General features: G+C 40.8%; 1 protein-coding gene across 1 annotated transcript in view; it reads right to left on the bottom strand.

Moving 5' to 3' along the window:
- The window catches only part of SHANK3 (SH3 and multiple ankyrin repeat domains 3), a 565241-nt gene that overhangs the window by 487296 nt on the left and 59777 nt on the right, over nt 1–18168 (bottom strand). The window contains exon 2 of the mRNA XM_053716301.1: nt 17964–18041. Within this exon, the coding sequence (XP_053572276.1) occupies nt 17964–18041 (78 nt within the window). The remainder of the gene's footprint in view (nt 1–17963; nt 18042–18168) is intronic.

Raw genomic sequence — 18168 nt, 5'->3', positions numbered from 1 at the left:
CTCAAATTACACACACACTGCTCACATGTGTACTGAACTCAAATTACACACACACTGCTCACATGTGTACTGCACTCAAATTACACACACACTGCTCACATGTGTACGGCACTCAAATTACACACACACTGCTCACGTGTACTGAACTCAAATTACACACACACTGCTCACGTGTACTGAACTCAAATTACACACACTGCTCACATGTGTACTGCACTCAAATTACACACACACTGCTCACATGTGTACTGCACTCAAATTACACACACACTGCTCACATGTGTACTGCACTCAAATTACACACACACTGCTCACGTGTACTGAACTCAAATTACACACACACTGCTCATGTGTACTGAACTCAAATTACACACACTGCTCACATGTGTACTGAACTCAAATTACACACACTGCTCACATGTGTACTGCACTCAAATTACACACACACTGCTCACATGTGTACTGAACTCAAATTACACACACACACTGCTCACATGTGTACTGAACTCAAATTACACACACACTGCTCACATGTGTACTGCACTCAAATTACACACACACTGCTCACATGTGTACTGAACTCAAATTACACACACACTGCTCACATGTGTACTGAACTCAAATTACACACATACTGCTCACATGTGTACTGAACTCAAATTACACACACACTGCTCACATGTGTACTGAACTCAAATTACACACAAACTGCTCACATGTGTACTGAACTCAAATTACACACAAACTGCTCACATGTGTACTGAACTCAAATTACACACACTGCTCACATGTGTACTGAACTCAAATTACACACACACTGCTCACATGTGTACTGAACTCAAATTACACACACACTGCTCACATGTGTACTGAACTCAAATTACACACTCACTGCTCACATGTGTACTGCACTCAAATTACACACACACTGCTCACATGTGTACTGCACTCAAATTAAACACACACTGCTCACATGTGTACTGCACTCAAATTACACACACACTGCTCACATGTGTACTGCACTCAAATTACACACACACTGCTCACATGTGTACTGAACTCAAATTACACACACACTGCTCACATGTGTACTGAACTCAAATTACACACACACTGCTCACATGTGTACTGAACTCAAATTACACACACACTGCTCACATGTGTACTGAACTCAAATTACACACACACACTGCTCACATGTGTACTGCACTCAAATTACACACACTGCTCACATGTGTACTGAACTCAAATTACACACACACTGCTCACATGTGTACTGCACTCAAATTACACACACACTGCTCACATGTGTACTGCACTCAAATTACACACACACTGCTCACATGTGTACTGAACTCAAATTACACACACACTGCTCACATGTGTACTGCACTCAAATTACACACACACTGCTCACATGTGTACTGAACTCAAATTACACACAAACTGCTCACGTGTGTACTGAACTCAAATTACACACACTGCTTACATGTGTACTGAACTCAAATTACACACACACTGCTCACATGTGTACTGAACTCAAATTACACACACTGCTCACATGTGTACTGAACTCAAATTACACAGACACTGCTCACATGTGTACTGCACTCAAATTACACACACACTGCTCACATGTGTACTGAACTCAAATTACACACACACTGCTCACATGTGTACTGCACTCAAAGTACACACACACTGCTCACATGTGTACTGCACTCAAATTACACACACACTGCTCACATGTGTACTGCACTCAAATTACACACACACTGCTCACATGTGTACTGCACTCAAATTACACACACACTGCTCACATGTGTACTGCACTCAAATTACACACACACTGCTCACGTGTACTGAACTCAAATTACACACACACTGCTCACATGTGTACTGAACTCAAATTACACACACACTGCTCACATGTGTACTGAACTCAAATTACACACACACACTGCTCACATGTGTACTGCACTCAAATTACACACACTGCTCACATGTGTACTGCACTCAAATTACACACACACTGCTCACATGTGTACTGCACTCAAATTACACACACACTGCTCACATGTGTACTGAACTCAAATTACACACACACTGCTCACATGTATACTGCACTCAAATTACACACACACTGCTCACGTGTACTGAACTCAAATTACACACACTGCTCACATGTGTACTGAACTCAAATTACACACACACTGCTCACATGTGTACTGCACTCAAATTACACACACACTGCTCACATGTGTACTGAACTCAAATTACACACACACTGCTCACATGTGTACTGAACTCAAATTACACACACACTGCTCACATGTGTACTGAACTCAAATTACACACACACTGCTCACATGTGTACTGAACTCAAATTACACACACACTGCTCACATGTGTACTGCACTCAAATTACACACACACTGCTCACATGTGTACTGAACTCAAATTACACACACACTGCTCATATGTGTACTGCACTCAAATTACACACACACTGCTCACATGTGTACTGCACTCAAATTAGACACACACTGCTCACATGTGTACTGCACTCAAATTACACACACACTGCTCACATGTGTACTGAACTCAAATTACACACACACTGCTCACATGTGTACTGAACTCAAATTACACACACACTGCTCACATGTGTACTGCACTCAAATTACACACACACTGCTCACATGTGTACTGAACTCAAATTACACACACACTGCTCACATGTGTACTGAACTCAAATTACACACACACTGCTCACATGTGTACTGCACTCAAATTACACACACACTGCTCACATGTGTACTGAACTCAAAGTACACACACACTGCTCACATGTATACTGCACTCAAATTACACACACACTGCTCACATGTGTACTGAACTCAAATTACACACACACTGCTCACATGTGTACTGCACTCAAATTACACACACACTGCTCACATGTGTACTGAACTCAAATTACACACACTGCTCACATGTGTACTGCACTCAAATTACACACACTGCTCACATTTGTACTGAACTCAAATTACACACACACTGCTCACATGTGTACTGAACTCAAATTACACACACACTGCTCACATGTGTACTGAACTCAAATTACACACACACTGCTCACATGTGTACTGCACTCAAATTACACACACACTGCTCACATGTGTACTGCACTCAAATTACACACACACTGCTCACATGTGTACTGCACTCAAATTACACACACACTGCTCACATCACATGTGTACTGCACTCAAATTACACACACACTGCTCACATGTGTACTGCACTCAAATTACACACACACTGCTCACATGTGTACTGCACTCAAATTACACACACACTGCTCACATGTGTACTGCACTCAAATTACACACACACTGCTCACATGTGTACTGAACTCAAATTACACACACACTGCTCACATGTGTACTGAACTCAAATTACACACACACTGCTCACATGTGTACTGAACTCAAATTACACACACTGCTCACATGTGTACTGAACTCAAATTACACACACACTGCTCACGTGTACTGCACTCAAATTACACACACTGCTCACATGTGTACTGAACTCAAATTACACACACACTGCTCACATGTGTACTGCACTCAAATTACACACACACTGCTCACATGTGTACTGAACTCAAATTACAAACACACTGCTCATATGTGTACTGAACTCAAATTACACACACACTGCTCATATGTGTACTGAACTCAAATTACACACACACTGCTCACATGTGTACTGCACTCAAATTACACACACACACTGCTCACATGTGTACTGCACTCAAATTACACACAAACTGCTCACATGTGTACTGCACTCAAATTACACACACACTGCTCACATGTGTACTGAACTCAAATTACACACACACTGCTCACATGTGTACTGAACTCAAATTACACACACACTGCTCACATGTGTACTGAACTCAAATTACACACACTGCTCATATGTGTAAATAAAATATATTTTTTTAAAAGGAAAATACCCAGAACACACAGTAGGTGGTGCTGGTAGTTTGGCAATAAGCACTCAAAAAACACAGTACCTCAAAGCTGTGCAACAAATATTTATCTAGTGTATAAAAAAGAGGCTATGCGGTGCTAACGAGCAGTTTTCCCTCACCGCTCACTTACATACAGTGCTGGTATTACAGTTTTCAGAAACCCGTCGTTAAAAGACAAGAAGTGAGCGTTGAGCAAAATTTTGCTCCTTACCGCACTCCAATACCAGCGCTGCTTAAGTCAGTGGTGAGCTGGTCGTACGTGCTTGTGCACGATTTCCCCATATGAATCAACGGGGAGAGCCGGCTGAAAAAAAGTAAAAAACCTGCAAAAAAGCAGCGTAAAACTCACTAACGCAGCCCCATTGATTCCTATGGGGAAATACATTTTATGTTTACACTTAACACCCTAACATGAACCCCGAGTCTAAACACCCCTAATCTTACACTTATTAACCTCTAATCTGCCGCCCCCGACATCACCGCCACCTGCATTATATTATTAACCCCTAATCTGCCGCTCCGGACACCGCCGCCACCTACATTATACTTATTAACCCCTAATCTGCTGCCCCCAACATCGCCGACACCTACATTATATATATTAACCCCTAATCTGCTGCCCCCAATGTCGCCGCCACCTACCTACACTTATTAACCCCTAATCTGCCGCCCCCAACGTCGCCACCACTATATTAAAGTTATTAATCCCTAAGTCTAAACCTAAGTCTAACCCTAACCCTAACACCCCCTAACTTAAATATAATTACAATAAATATAAATAAATATTACTATCATTAAATAAATTATTCCTATTTAAAACGAAATACTTACCTGTAAAATAAACCCTAAGCTAGCTACAATATAACTAATAGCTACATTGTAGCTATCTTAGGGTTTATATTTATTTTACAGGCAACTTTGTATTTATTTTAACTAGGTACAATAGTTATTAAATAGTTATTAATTATTTAATAGCTACCTAGTTAAAATAAATACAAAGTTGCCTGTAAAATAAATACTAACCTAAGTTACAATTACACCTAACACTACACTATAATTAAATAAATTAACTAAATTAAATTAAATTAACTAAATTAAATTAGCTAAAGTACAAAAAAAAACAAACACTAAATTGCAGAAAATAATAAACAAATTATGGATATTTAAAATAATTACACCTAATCTAATAGCCCTATTAGAATAAAAAAGCCCCACCAAAAAAAAAAAAAAAAAACCCTAGCCTAAACTAAACTACCAATAGCCCTTAAAAGGGCCTTTTGCGGGGCATTGCCCCAAAGTAATCAGCTCTTTTACCTGTAAAAAAAAATACAAACAACCCCCCCAACAGTAAAACCCACCACCCACACAATCAACCCCCCCAAATAAAATACTATCTAAAAAACCCTAAGCTCCCCATTGCCCTGAAAAGGGCATTTGGATGGGCATTGCCCTTAAAAGAGCAGTTAGCTCTTTTGCAGGCCCAAAGTCCCTAACCTAAAAATAAAACCCACCCAATACACCCTTAAAAAAACCTAACACTAACCCCCTGAAGATCGACTTATCGGGAGACGTCTTCATCCAAGCCGTGCCAAAGTAATCAACGAAGCCGGGAGAAGTCTTCATCCAAGCCGGGCGAAGTGGTCCTCCAGACGGGCAGAAGTCTTCATCCAGACGGCATCTTCTATCTTCATCCATCCAGTGCGGAGCGGGTCCACCTTCAAGACATCCGACGCGGAGCATCCTCTTCATCCGACGACTAAAGCTGAATGAAGGTACCTTTACGTGACGTCATCCAAGATGGCGTCCCTTAGATTCCGATTGGCTGATAGAATTCTATCAGCCAATTGGAATTAAGGTAGAAAAAATCCAATTGGCTGATACAATCAGTCAATAGGATTGAAGTTCAATCCTACTGGCTGATCCAATCAGCCAATAGGATTGATCTCGCATTCTATTGGATGATTGGAACAGCAAATAGAATGCGAGCTCAATCCTATTGGCTGATTGCATCAGACAACAGGTTTTTTTCTACCTTAATTCTGATTGGCTGATAGAATTCTATCAGCCAATCGGAATCTAAGGGACGCCATCTTGAATGACGTCACTTAAAGGTACCTTCATTTAGCTTTAGTCGTCGGATGAAGAAGATGCTCTGCATCGGATGTCTTGAAGATAGACCCGCTCCACGCCGGATGGATGAAGATAGAAGATGCCGTGTTGGGTGCAGCAGATTAGGGGTTCATAAATATAATGTAAGTGGTGGCAATGTGCGGAGCGGCAGTTTAGGGATTAATAATTTTATTATAGTATTTGCGATGCGGGAGTGCCTCGGTTTAGGGGTTAATAGGAAGTTTATGGGTGTTAGTGTACTTTTTAGCACTTTAGTTATGAGTTTTATTTTACAGCATTGTACCATAAAACTCATAACTACTTACTTTTAAATGCGTTAGGGATCTTGACAGGGTAGGGTGTACCGCTCACTTTTTCGCCTCCCAGAACAGACTCATAATACTGGTGATATGGAAGTCCCATAGAAAAAAGACTTTATGAAGTTTACGTAAGTCGTTTTGTGGTAAGGCCAAAGAAGTGTGCGGTGCACCTAAACCTTCAAGACTCGTAATAGCAGCGGGCGTAAAAAAGCAGCGTTAGGACCTCTTAACGCTGCTTTTTTACCCTAACGCACAACTCGTAATCTAACCGTATGTTTGGTGCGCCTAAGTATTTCTTATAAAGAAATAGCTCTGTCCTAAATTTCTGAACTCCCAATAGTTTCAATAATTTTATTCAAATCTAATATAAAGGCAAGTCCTAAAAAGTAAATGAATAGATACATTGGAAAACAAAAACATTTGTATCCAATCTAGGGAGTGGATAAATTTATAGCTGCTGATCCTTAATTGTTTATATAAAAAGTGTAAACTGTATGTGGTAAATACCCCAATATATTAAAAAATGACAAAATCACTTAATATTTTACATGATGCAAAAATATTTACTAATGATTCATAATAAATACATATAAAATATAAAATGTAAATGCAGTCAATTTAATAATCCCTTTAGGATATAAACAATGCTCTTAAAATTCTAAATAGTGTCTGTCACGAATACCTCATGATTTAGCTGCCAAGGGGTTAATTCTCTTTAGCCTGTGAGCTAAAAAAAAATTTTTTTTCAAGAAGAACTGTGTCCTGTGTTTATGTTGTTTGGTTTTTGTGATAAAACCAGATCCCATTATAAATTGTTTCAGAGTTCCACTTGAATAACTGTTATTGTATAGTCATTAAGGCAGCAAGCCCATAAAAGTGTTGGTTCTAGAGACAATAAGCAGTGCCCTCTCCCCAGATCCTGATGAGGTCAATAAAAGGACATTGGTACAATGTAGATATGTGTTTAAAACATGTTGTGGCATTAGATCAAGGGAAATATGGAAACCATGTCATATTTGGTATCAAACTGTGTAAATAAGAGATTGCCTTTCTGTCTATATGAAAATGGATGTATCTAGCAGAAAATTATGTGTTCTCTAAAGTCAGCCAAAGGTACTTAAAGTTTATTGACTGTTGTAAAATATAGGGGGTTTCCCAGCCAGCCCCTGCACAGGGGGTGAGGTCAGGCAACCTGATCTATTGAAAAAATGTATAAGGGTCTTGTGTTTTAGCACTGAAATTGTCATTCTTACAAGGGAAGCTGTTACAAAAAACGGAGTAAGGACCCATTGCTTCATGCTGTCTCCCTGGCACAAAGACTAGTACAGTATGAGGTTTCTATTTTCTTCTTTTTATTTTGAAACAAACTGTTTGCTGTGTGTAATTTTATTTGTAACAACTTTTTATTAATAATGCATTGTGCATAATAATTTTTGGCATAATAAATAATTCCTTTATTAAGCTTTGGCCTTTGTCTAATAATTGAACCACGTTACTGAAAGAGACTGGAGTATTAGAACTGTATATTTTAGGTTATTTTCTGCTAAATTGTATTCTGAGAGTTAATGTGTAAGTCTGGGGTTTTCCTTAGGATTTTCCCTTTAATAAATCATAAGTGGTGGCAGCTTGGAGCTATATGGTTTTTAGTTTAGTGTGGGTGGCATTAAAGAGGAGTTTTGGGCATTTCTTTTACGTCTAGTACAGACTAGAGAGTGTTGTTAACCCTTGCACCCACTGAACTAAGTAATAAGCTTGCCTGACATGGCTAGATTGTGACATATGAGAAGAAAGGGTTAAAAGGGAAGCGCTAAAACAAAGCTAAAGGTAATCACTCACTTAATATATATACAGTTTATTTTAACATATATAATTCACATAAAAGGGACGTCTCCCCAAATGACACTGTCATAAAAATATGTGTTCAGTTTATAACAGGACCACTATATATAAAATCAATAAAATATATTGCACAATGATTGACGGTTCTAAAACATACAATAAATCAGAGTTCAGTTAAAAGTTCATGTACATCTCTGTGTATACGCTGGTCATGTATCTCTCTTAAGGAAGTGTGGAGTATTCAGAACACTTTTTGGTAGACCTACAATATTAACTTTTCTTTGGCAGCTTGGTGGTCTTAATCGTCAATTTCATGAACTTTTAACTGAACTCTGATTTATTGTATGTTTTAGAACCGTCAATCATTGTGCAATATATTTTATTGATTTTATATATAGTGGTCCTGTTATAAACTGAACAAATATTTTTATGACAGTGTCATTTGGGGAGACGTCCCTTTTATGTGAATTATATATGTTAAAATAAACTGTATATATATTAAGTGAGTGATTACCTTTAGTTTGTTTTAGCGCTTCCCCTTTAACCCTTTCTTCTCATATTTTATTTTGTGACAATCTTAGGGATATTGTCATTTAGAGGGAGTTTGTTAATCTCTTTTTGTCTTAGCGCACCTTAGACCTTTTTTTCTAATATAGATTGTGACATATTAGTGACAGTATGTAACCACTATCTCTTTAACTGGGGGAGGCTCCTTATCCTTCAGCCCTATATAATGCAACAGCTGCCTCAGTACTATGCTTGATTAATCTACTGAATCTGCTCTCAGGCAACGTCACACTGAACTCTGATTGTGAGTTCCTCTATCAAGCTTTGAAGTCAGCCGTCAAGGTAACCTCTTCTGTTTTATTGGATCTTCTCCCTCAACTTCAGTCTCAAATACTAACCTGGTTATTGCCCAGCCGGTCTCCTACTTACAGCTTAAACTGTCTCTCCCTACGATACCCTGCTACAGCTGATTCGGAGCTCTGTCACTGTTCGGCTGGCCGCCGATACGTCACTTCCGGTTTTCGGTTCAGGAAGCGCAGCTCCTCAATCCGACTCCTCGGCTCCTCGAGGTAAGTCTGTTAAGCTTTCCAGACTACTGCATATTTGATTCCCGGCTCTGTTACAGGCAACCTCCGCTAAGTCCTGTTATATACACTGCTATTGAACAAATCGTTGCACAGAATACTTATGTGGTTTGCTGTACTGCACCCTGATTCAGTTGCGAGTTCCCAGGCAGTGATTTTAACACATTAAGGCTGTCTTTATGATAAACTGTTACAGCCCTGAATGAATATCACAAACAAAACCATTATTTGGATATTTTACTTAATTATCTCTGCAGCTGAGATTTATGTGTTTCAACTAAAACATATTCTGTTATATGAATCTTTTATAGATCTACTGAACCCTCGAGTGTGACATATTAATCAAGCCATTTTGGTTAAAATATCGACCACTCCCAAACTTACACTTCCAACATCATCGTGATACCTCTTGTCCTTTGGTCAATGATACTATCAACACTATTTCTGAAAACCTGAAGATATTAAAGGACAGCATACAATTGGCCTACAATAACTCTTCACATACTACCACCAAACAATCACCTTTTTTTGCCAATTATGGCTTTCATCCAACCTTAAACTTCGTACACCATGCAGAAAGTTCAACAAATTATTCATAGGGTCTTTCAAGATTCTCAAGATTATTAACCAAAATGCTGTTACTATTCAGCTCCCCTCCACTTACAAGATAACACCCCACCTTTCACGTAGCCCTACTTAAGCCCTACAAACACGTGAGGACCCCCGACACTTCTGATTCACATCCTCCTACTCCTTTGGTAGACGAAGAAGAATATGAAGTCGAGGACATTCTCGATTCCCGTTATGTCAATGATGAACTTCAATATCTAATCAGATGGGCTCATTATACCCCAGAGAATGATTCATGGGAACCCTCTTCCATCGTGTCTTGTCCCCATTTGGTATCACTGTTTCACAGTCATCATCCGGACCGTCCTAGACCATAAATCACGGAGTGCTTTCTTGGGGGAAGTATCATGTAACCACTATCTCTTTAACTGGGGGAGGCTCCTTATCCTTCAGCCCTATATAATGCAACAGCTGCCTCAGTACTATGCTTGATTAATCTACTGAATCTGCTCTCAGGCAGCGTCACACTGAACTCTGATTGTGAGTTCCTCTATCAATCTTTGAAGTCAGCCGTCAAGGTAACCTCTTCTGTTTTATTGGATCTTCTCCCTCAACTTCAGTCTCAAATACTAACCTGGTTATTGCCCAGCCGGTCTCCTACTTACAGCTTAAACTGTCTCTCCCTACGATACCCTGCTACAGCTGATTCGGAGCTCTGTCACTGTTCGGCTGGCCGCCGATACGTCACTTTGTCTGCTAAAGCACAAGAATGCTATAATATGTCTAATATCACAGAAAGTTAGTACAAATAACAGAATTGATGTTTACCTGATAAATTACTTTCTCCAACGGTGTGTCCGGTCCACGGCGTCATCCTTACTTGTGGGATATTCTCTTCCCCAACAGGAAATGGCAAAGAGCCCAGCAAAGCTGGTCACATGATCCCTCCTAGGCTCCGCCTACCCCAGTCATTCGACCGACGTTAAGGAGGAATATTTGCATAGGAGAAACCATATGGTACCGTGGTGACTGTAGTTAAAGAAAATAAATTATCAGACCTGATTAAAAAAACCAGGGCGGGCCGTGGACCGGACACACCGTTGGAGAAAGTAATTTATCAGGTAAACATAAATTCTGTTTTCTCCAACATAGGTGTGTCCGGTCCACGGCGTCATCCTTACTTGTGGGAACCAATACCAAAGCTTTAGGACACGGATGAAGGGAGGGAGCAAATCAGGTCACCTAAATGGAAGGCACCACGGCTTGCAAAACCTTTCTCCCAAAAATAGCCTCAGAAGAAGCAAAAGTATCAAACTTGTAAAATTTGGTAAAAGTGTGCAGTGAAGACCAAGTCGCTGCCCTACATATCTGATCAACAGAAGCCTCGTTCTTGAAGGCCCATGTGGAAGCCACAGCCCTAGTGGAATGAGCCGTGATTCTTTCGGGAGGCTGCCGTCCGGCAGTCTCGTAAGCCAATCTGATGATGCTTTTAATCCAAAAAGAGAGAGAGGTAGAAGTTGCTTTTTGACCTCTCCTTTTACCGGAATAAACAACAAACAAGGAAGATGTTTGTCTAAAATCCTTTGTAGCATCTAAATAGAATTTTAGAGCGCGAACAACATCCAGATTGTGCAACAAACGTTCCTTCTTTGACACTGGTTTCGGACACAGAGAAGGTACGATAATCTCCTGGTTAATGTTTTTGTTAGAAACAACTTTTGGAAGAAAACCAGGTTTAGTACGTAAAACCACCTTATCTGCATGGAACACCAGATAAGGAGGAGAACACTGCAGAGCAGATAATTCTGAAACTCTTCTAGCAGAAGAAATCGCAACTAAAAACAAAACCTTCCAAGATAATAACTTAATATCAACGGAATGTAAGGGTTCAAACGGAACCCCCTGAAGAACTGAAAGAACTAAGTTGAGACTCCAAGGAGGAGTCAAAGGTTTGTAAACAGGCTTAATTCTAACCAGAGCCTGAACAAAGGCTTGAACATCTGGCACAGCTGCCAGCTTTTTGTGAAGTAACACAGACAAGGCAGAAATCTGTCCCTTCAGGGAACTAGCAGATAATCCTTTTTCCAATCCTTCTTGAAGGAAGGATAGAATCTTAGGAATCTTAACCTTGTCCCAAGGGAATCCTTTAGATTCACACCAACAGATATATTTTTTCCAAATTTTGTGGTAAATCTTTCTAGTTACAGGCTTTCTGGCCTGAACAAGAGTATCGATAACAGAATCTGAGAACCCTCGCTTCGATAAGATCAAGCGTTCAATCTCCAAGCAGTCAGCTGGAGTGAAACCAGATTCGGATGTTCGAACGGACCCTGAACAAGAAGGTCTCGTCTCAAAGGTAGCTTCCAAGGTGGAGCCGATGACATATTCACCAGATCTGCATACCAAGTCCTGCGTGGCCACGCAGGAGCTATCAAGATCACCGACGCCCTCTCCTGATTGATCCTGGCTACCAGCCTGGGGATGAGAGGAAACGGCGGGAACACATAAGCTAGTTTGAAGGTCCAAGGTGCTACTAGTGCATCCACTAGAGCCGCCTTGGGATCCCTGGATCTGGACCCGTAGCAAGGAACTTTGAAGTTCTGACGAGAGGCCATCAGATCCATGTCTGGAATGCCCCACAGCTGAGTGACTTGGGCAAAGATTTCCGGATGGAGTTCCCACTCCCCCGGATGCAATGTCTGACGACTCAGAAAATCCGCTTCCCAATTTTCCACTCCTGGGATGTGGATAGCAGACAGGTGGCAGGAGTGAGACTCCGCCCATAGAATGATTTTGGTCACTTCTTCCATCGCTAGGGAACTCCTTGTTCCCCCCTGATGGTTGATGTACGCAACAGTTGTCATGTTGTCTGATTGAAACCGAATGAACTTGGCCCTCGCTAGCTGAGGCCAAGCCTTGAGAGCATTGAATATCGCTCTCAGTTCCAGAATATTTATCGGTAGAAGAGATTCTTCCCGAGACCAAAGACCCTGAGCTTTCAGGGATCCCCAGACCGCGCCCCAGCCCATCAGACTGGCGTCGGTCGTGACGATGACCCACTCCGGTCTGCGGAATGTCATCCCTTGTGACAGGTTGTCCAGGGACAGCCACCAACGGAGTGAGTCTCTGGTCCTCTGATTTACTTGTATCTTCGGAGACAAGTCTGTATAGTCCCCATTCCACTGACTGAGCATGCACAGTTGTAATGGTCTTAGATGAATGCGCGCAAAAGGAACTATGTCCATTGCCGCTACCATCAAACCGATCACTTCCATGCACTGCGCTATGGAAGGAAGAGGAACGGAATGAAGTATCCGACAAGAGTCTAGAAGTTTTGTTTTTCTGGCCTCTGTCAGAAAAATCCTCATTTCTAAGGAGTCTATTATTGTTCCCAAGAAGGGAACCCTTGTTGACGGAGATAGAGAACTCTTTTCCACGTTCACTTTCCATCCGTGAGATCTGAGAAAGGCCAGGACAATGTCCGTGTGAGCCTTTGCTTGAGGAAGGGACGACGCTTGAATCAGAATGTCGTCCAAGTAAGGTACTACAGCAATGCCCCTTGGTCTTAGCACAGCTAGAAGGGACCCTAGTACCTTTGTGAAAATCCTTGGAGCAGTGGCTAATCCGAAAGGAAGCGCCACGAACTGGTAATGCTTGTCCAGGAATGCGAACCTTAGGAACCGATGATGTTCCTTGTGGATAGGAATATGTAGATACGCATCCTTTAAATCCACCGTGGTCATGAATTGACCTTCCTGGATGGAAGGAAGAATAGTTCGAATGGTTTCCATCTTGAACGATGGAACCTTGAGAAACTTGTTTAAGATCTTGAGATCTAAGATTGGTCTGAACGTTCCCTCTTTTTTGGGAACTATGAACAGATTGGAGTAGAACCCCATCCCTTGTTCTCTTAATGGAACAGGATGAATCACTCCCATTTTTAACAGGTCTTCTACACAATGTAAGAATGCCTGTCTTTTTATGTGGTCTGAAGACAACTGAGACCTGTGGAACCTCCCCCTTGGGGGAAGCCCCTTGAATTCCAGAAGATAACCTTGGGAGACTATTTCTAGCGCCCAAGGATCCAGAACATCTCTTGCCCAAGCCTGAGCGAAGAGAGAGAGTCTGCCCCCCACCAGATCCGGTCCCGGATCGGGGGCCAACATTTCATGCTGTCTTGGTAGCAGTGGCAGGTTTCTTGGCCTGCTTTCCCTTGTTCCAGCCTTGCATTGGTCTCCAAGCTGGCTTGGCTTGAGAAGTATTACCCTCTTGCTTAGAGGACGTAGCACTTTGGGCTGGTCCGTTTCTACGAAAGGGACGAAAATTAGGTTTATTTTTTGCCTTGAAAGGCCGATCCTGAGGAAGGGCGTGGCCCTTACCCCCAGTGATATCAGAGATAATCTCTTTCAAGTCAGGGCCAAACAGCGTTTTCCCCTTGAAAGGAATGTTAAGTAGCTTGTTCTTGGAAGACGCATCAGCTGACCAAGATTTCAACCAAAGCGCTCTGCGCGCCACAATAGCAAACCCTGAATTCTTAGCCGCTAACCTAGCCAATTGCAAAGTGGCGTCTAGGGTGAAAGAATTAGCCAATTTGAGAGCATTGATTCTGTCCATAATCTCCTCATAAGGGGGAGAATCACTATCGACCGCCTTTATCAGCTCATCGAACCAGAAACATGCGGCTGTAGCTACAGGGACAATGCATGAAATAGGTTGTAGAAGGTAACCCTGCTGAACAAACATCTTTTTAAGTAAACCTTCTAATTTTTTATCCATAGGATCTTTGAAAGCACAACTATCCTCTATGGGTATAGTGGTGCGTTTGTTTAAAGTGGAAACCGCTCCCTCGACCTTGGGGACTGTCTGCCATAAGTCCTTTCTGGGGTCGACCATAGGAAACAATTTTTTAAATATGGGGGGAGGGACGAAAGGAATACCGGGCCTTTCCCATTCTTTATTAACAATGTCCGCCACCCGCTTGGGTATAGGAAAAGCTTCTGGGAGTCCCGGGACCTCTAGGAACTTGTCCATTTTACATAGTTTCTCTGGGATGACCAACTTGTCACAATCATCCAGAGTGGATAATACCTCCTTGAGCAGAATGCGGAGATGTTCCAACTTAAATTTAAACGTAATCACATCAGGTTCAGCTTGTTGAGAAATGTTCCCTGAATCAGTAATTTCTCCCTCAGACAAAACCTCCCTGGCCCCATCAGACTGGGTTAGGGGCCCTTCAGAACCATTATTATCAGCGTCGTCATGCTCTTCAGTATCTAAAACAGAGCAGTCACGCTTACGCTGGTAAGTGTTCATTTTGGCTAAAATGTTTTTGACAGAATTATCCATTACAGCCGTTAATTGTTGCATAGTAAGGAGTATTGGCGCGCTAGATGTACTAGGGGCCTCCTGAGTGGGCAAGACTCGTGTAGACGAAGGAGGGAATGATGCAGTACCATGCTTACTCCCCTCACTTGAGGAATCATCTTGGGCATCATTGTCATTGTCACATAAATCACATTTATTTAAATGAATAGGAATTCTGGCTTCCCCACATTCAGAACACAGTCTATCTGGTAGTTCAGACATGTTAAACAGGCATAAACTTGATAACAAAGTACAAAAAACGTTTTAAAATAAAACCGTTACTGTCACTTTAAATTTTAAACTGAACACACTTTATTACTGCAATTGCGAAAAAACATGAAGAAATTGTTCAAAATTCACCAAATTTTCACCACAGTGTCTTAAAGCCTTAAAAGTATTGCACACCAAATTTGGAAGCTTTAACCCTTAAAATAACGGAACCGGAGCCGTTTTTAACTTTAACCCCTTTACAGTCCCTGGTATCTGCTTTGCTGAGACCCAACCAAGCCCAAAGGGGAATACGATACCAAATGACGCCTTCAGAAAGTCTTTTCTAAGTATCAGAGCTCCTCTCACATGCGACTGCATGTCATGCATCTCAAAAACAAGTGCGCAACACCGGCGCGAAAATGAGGCTCTGCCTATGATTTGGGAAAGCCCCTAAATAATAAGGAGTCTAAAACAGTGCCTGCCGATATTATTATATCAAAATACCCAGATAAAATGATTCCTCAAGGCTAAATATGTGTTAATAATGAATCGATTTAGCCCAGAAAAAGTCTACAGTCTTAATAAGCCCTTGTGAAGCCCTTATTTACGATCTTTATAAACATGGCTTACCGGATCCCATAGGGAAAATGACAGCTTCCAGCATTACATCGTCTTGTTAGAATGTGTCATACCTCCAGCAGCAAGAGACTGCTCACTGTTCCCCCAACTGAAGTTAATTGCTCTCAACAGTCCTGTGTGGAACAGCCATGGATTTTAGTGACGGTTGCTAAAATCATTTTCCTCATACAAACAGAAATCTTCATCTCTTTTCTGTTTCTGAGTAAATAGTACATACCAGCACTATTTTAAAATAACAAACTCTTGATTGAATAATAAAAACTACAGTTAAACACTAAAAAACTCTAAGCCATCTCCGTGGAGATGTTGCCTGTACAACGGCAAAGAGAATGACTGGGGTAGGCGGAGCCTAGGAGGGATCATGTGACCAGCTTTGCTGGGCTCTTTGCCATTTCCTGTTGGGGAAGAGAATATCCCACAAGTAAGGATGACGCCGTGGACCGGACACACCTATGTTGGAGAAATAGCTATATATTAGCATATAAACATATTATTCACAGGATATTTAGTAAATGTATACAAATTCGTAGCAAGAAACAAAATGTGTACTGCACTCAAATTACACACTCTCACATGTGTACTGCACTCAAATTCCACATCCACCACTCAGACATGGACTGTATTTATATTACACATGCACCACTCACACATGCACTGTATTCATATTACACATGCACTGTATTCATATTACACATGCACTGTATTTATATTACACATGCACCACTCACACATGCACTGTATTCATATTATACATGCACTGCTCAAACATGCACTGTATTCATATTACACATGCACTGCTCAAACATGCACTGTATTCATATTACACATGCACTGTAGTCATATTACACATGCACTGCATTCATATTACACATGCACTGCATTCATATTACACATGTACTGCTCACACATGCACTGTATTCATATTACACATGCACTGTATTCATATTAAACATGCACTGTATTCATATTACACATGCACTGCTCAAACATGCACTGTATTCATATTACACATGCACTGTATTCATTTTACACATACACTGTATTCATATTACACATGTACTGCTCACACATGCACTGTATTCATATTACACATGCACTGCTCCCACATGCACTGTATTCATATTACACATGCACTGTATTCATATTACACATGCACTGTATTCATATTACACATACACTGTATTCATTTTACACATGCACTGTATTCATATTACACATGCACTGTATTCATATTACTAATGCAAAGTATTCATAGTACACATGCACTGTATTTATATTACACATGCACTGTATTCATATTACACATGCACTGTATTCATATTACACATGTACTGCTCACACATGCACTTTATTCATATTACACATGCACTGTATTCATATTACACATGTACTGTATTCATATTACACATGTACTGTATTCCTATTACTAATGCAAAGTATTCATATTACACATGCACTGTATTCATATTATACATGCACTGCTCAAACATGCACTGTATTCATATTACACATGCACTGCTCACACATGCACTGTATTCATATTACACATGCACTGCTCACACATGCACTGTATTCATATTACACATGCACTGCTCACATGTGCACAAGTAAATAACTGTATATTTAGTAGGAAGAGCAAATTAAACCGAGAATATTGGGGGTAGCAAACAAAAAGCTTCACAAAAAACAGATGTATTACATAAACTTGTTATGGAGGTAGGTGATTGTACCAGATATGTTGTAGGTTTATGTACTTAATGTTTAGACACTCACCTGGAAAGCTGTCTGGTTGTTGAAATTCCGGATATCTTTACTTGCCCCACGGAAGAGAAGAACCCGAGCGCAGCTCTCCTATTAATGAAAAAGTGACCTGTCAAGGAACGCACAAGCAAAAAGAAACCACGCACACTCTCTTAACTGCCCTTAAACACTTCCATAATGCAAACTGTAACACATGTGTAATCTATATGCATATACA

The sequence above is a fragment of the Bombina bombina genome, chromosome 6 (assembly GCF_027579735.1).
Source record: "Bombina bombina isolate aBomBom1 chromosome 6, aBomBom1.pri, whole genome shotgun sequence".
In the NCBI taxonomy this organism is placed as follows: Eukaryota; Metazoa; Chordata; class Amphibia; order Anura; family Bombinatoridae; genus Bombina; species Bombina bombina.
This window is presented reverse-complemented; position numbering and strand designations above follow the sequence as displayed.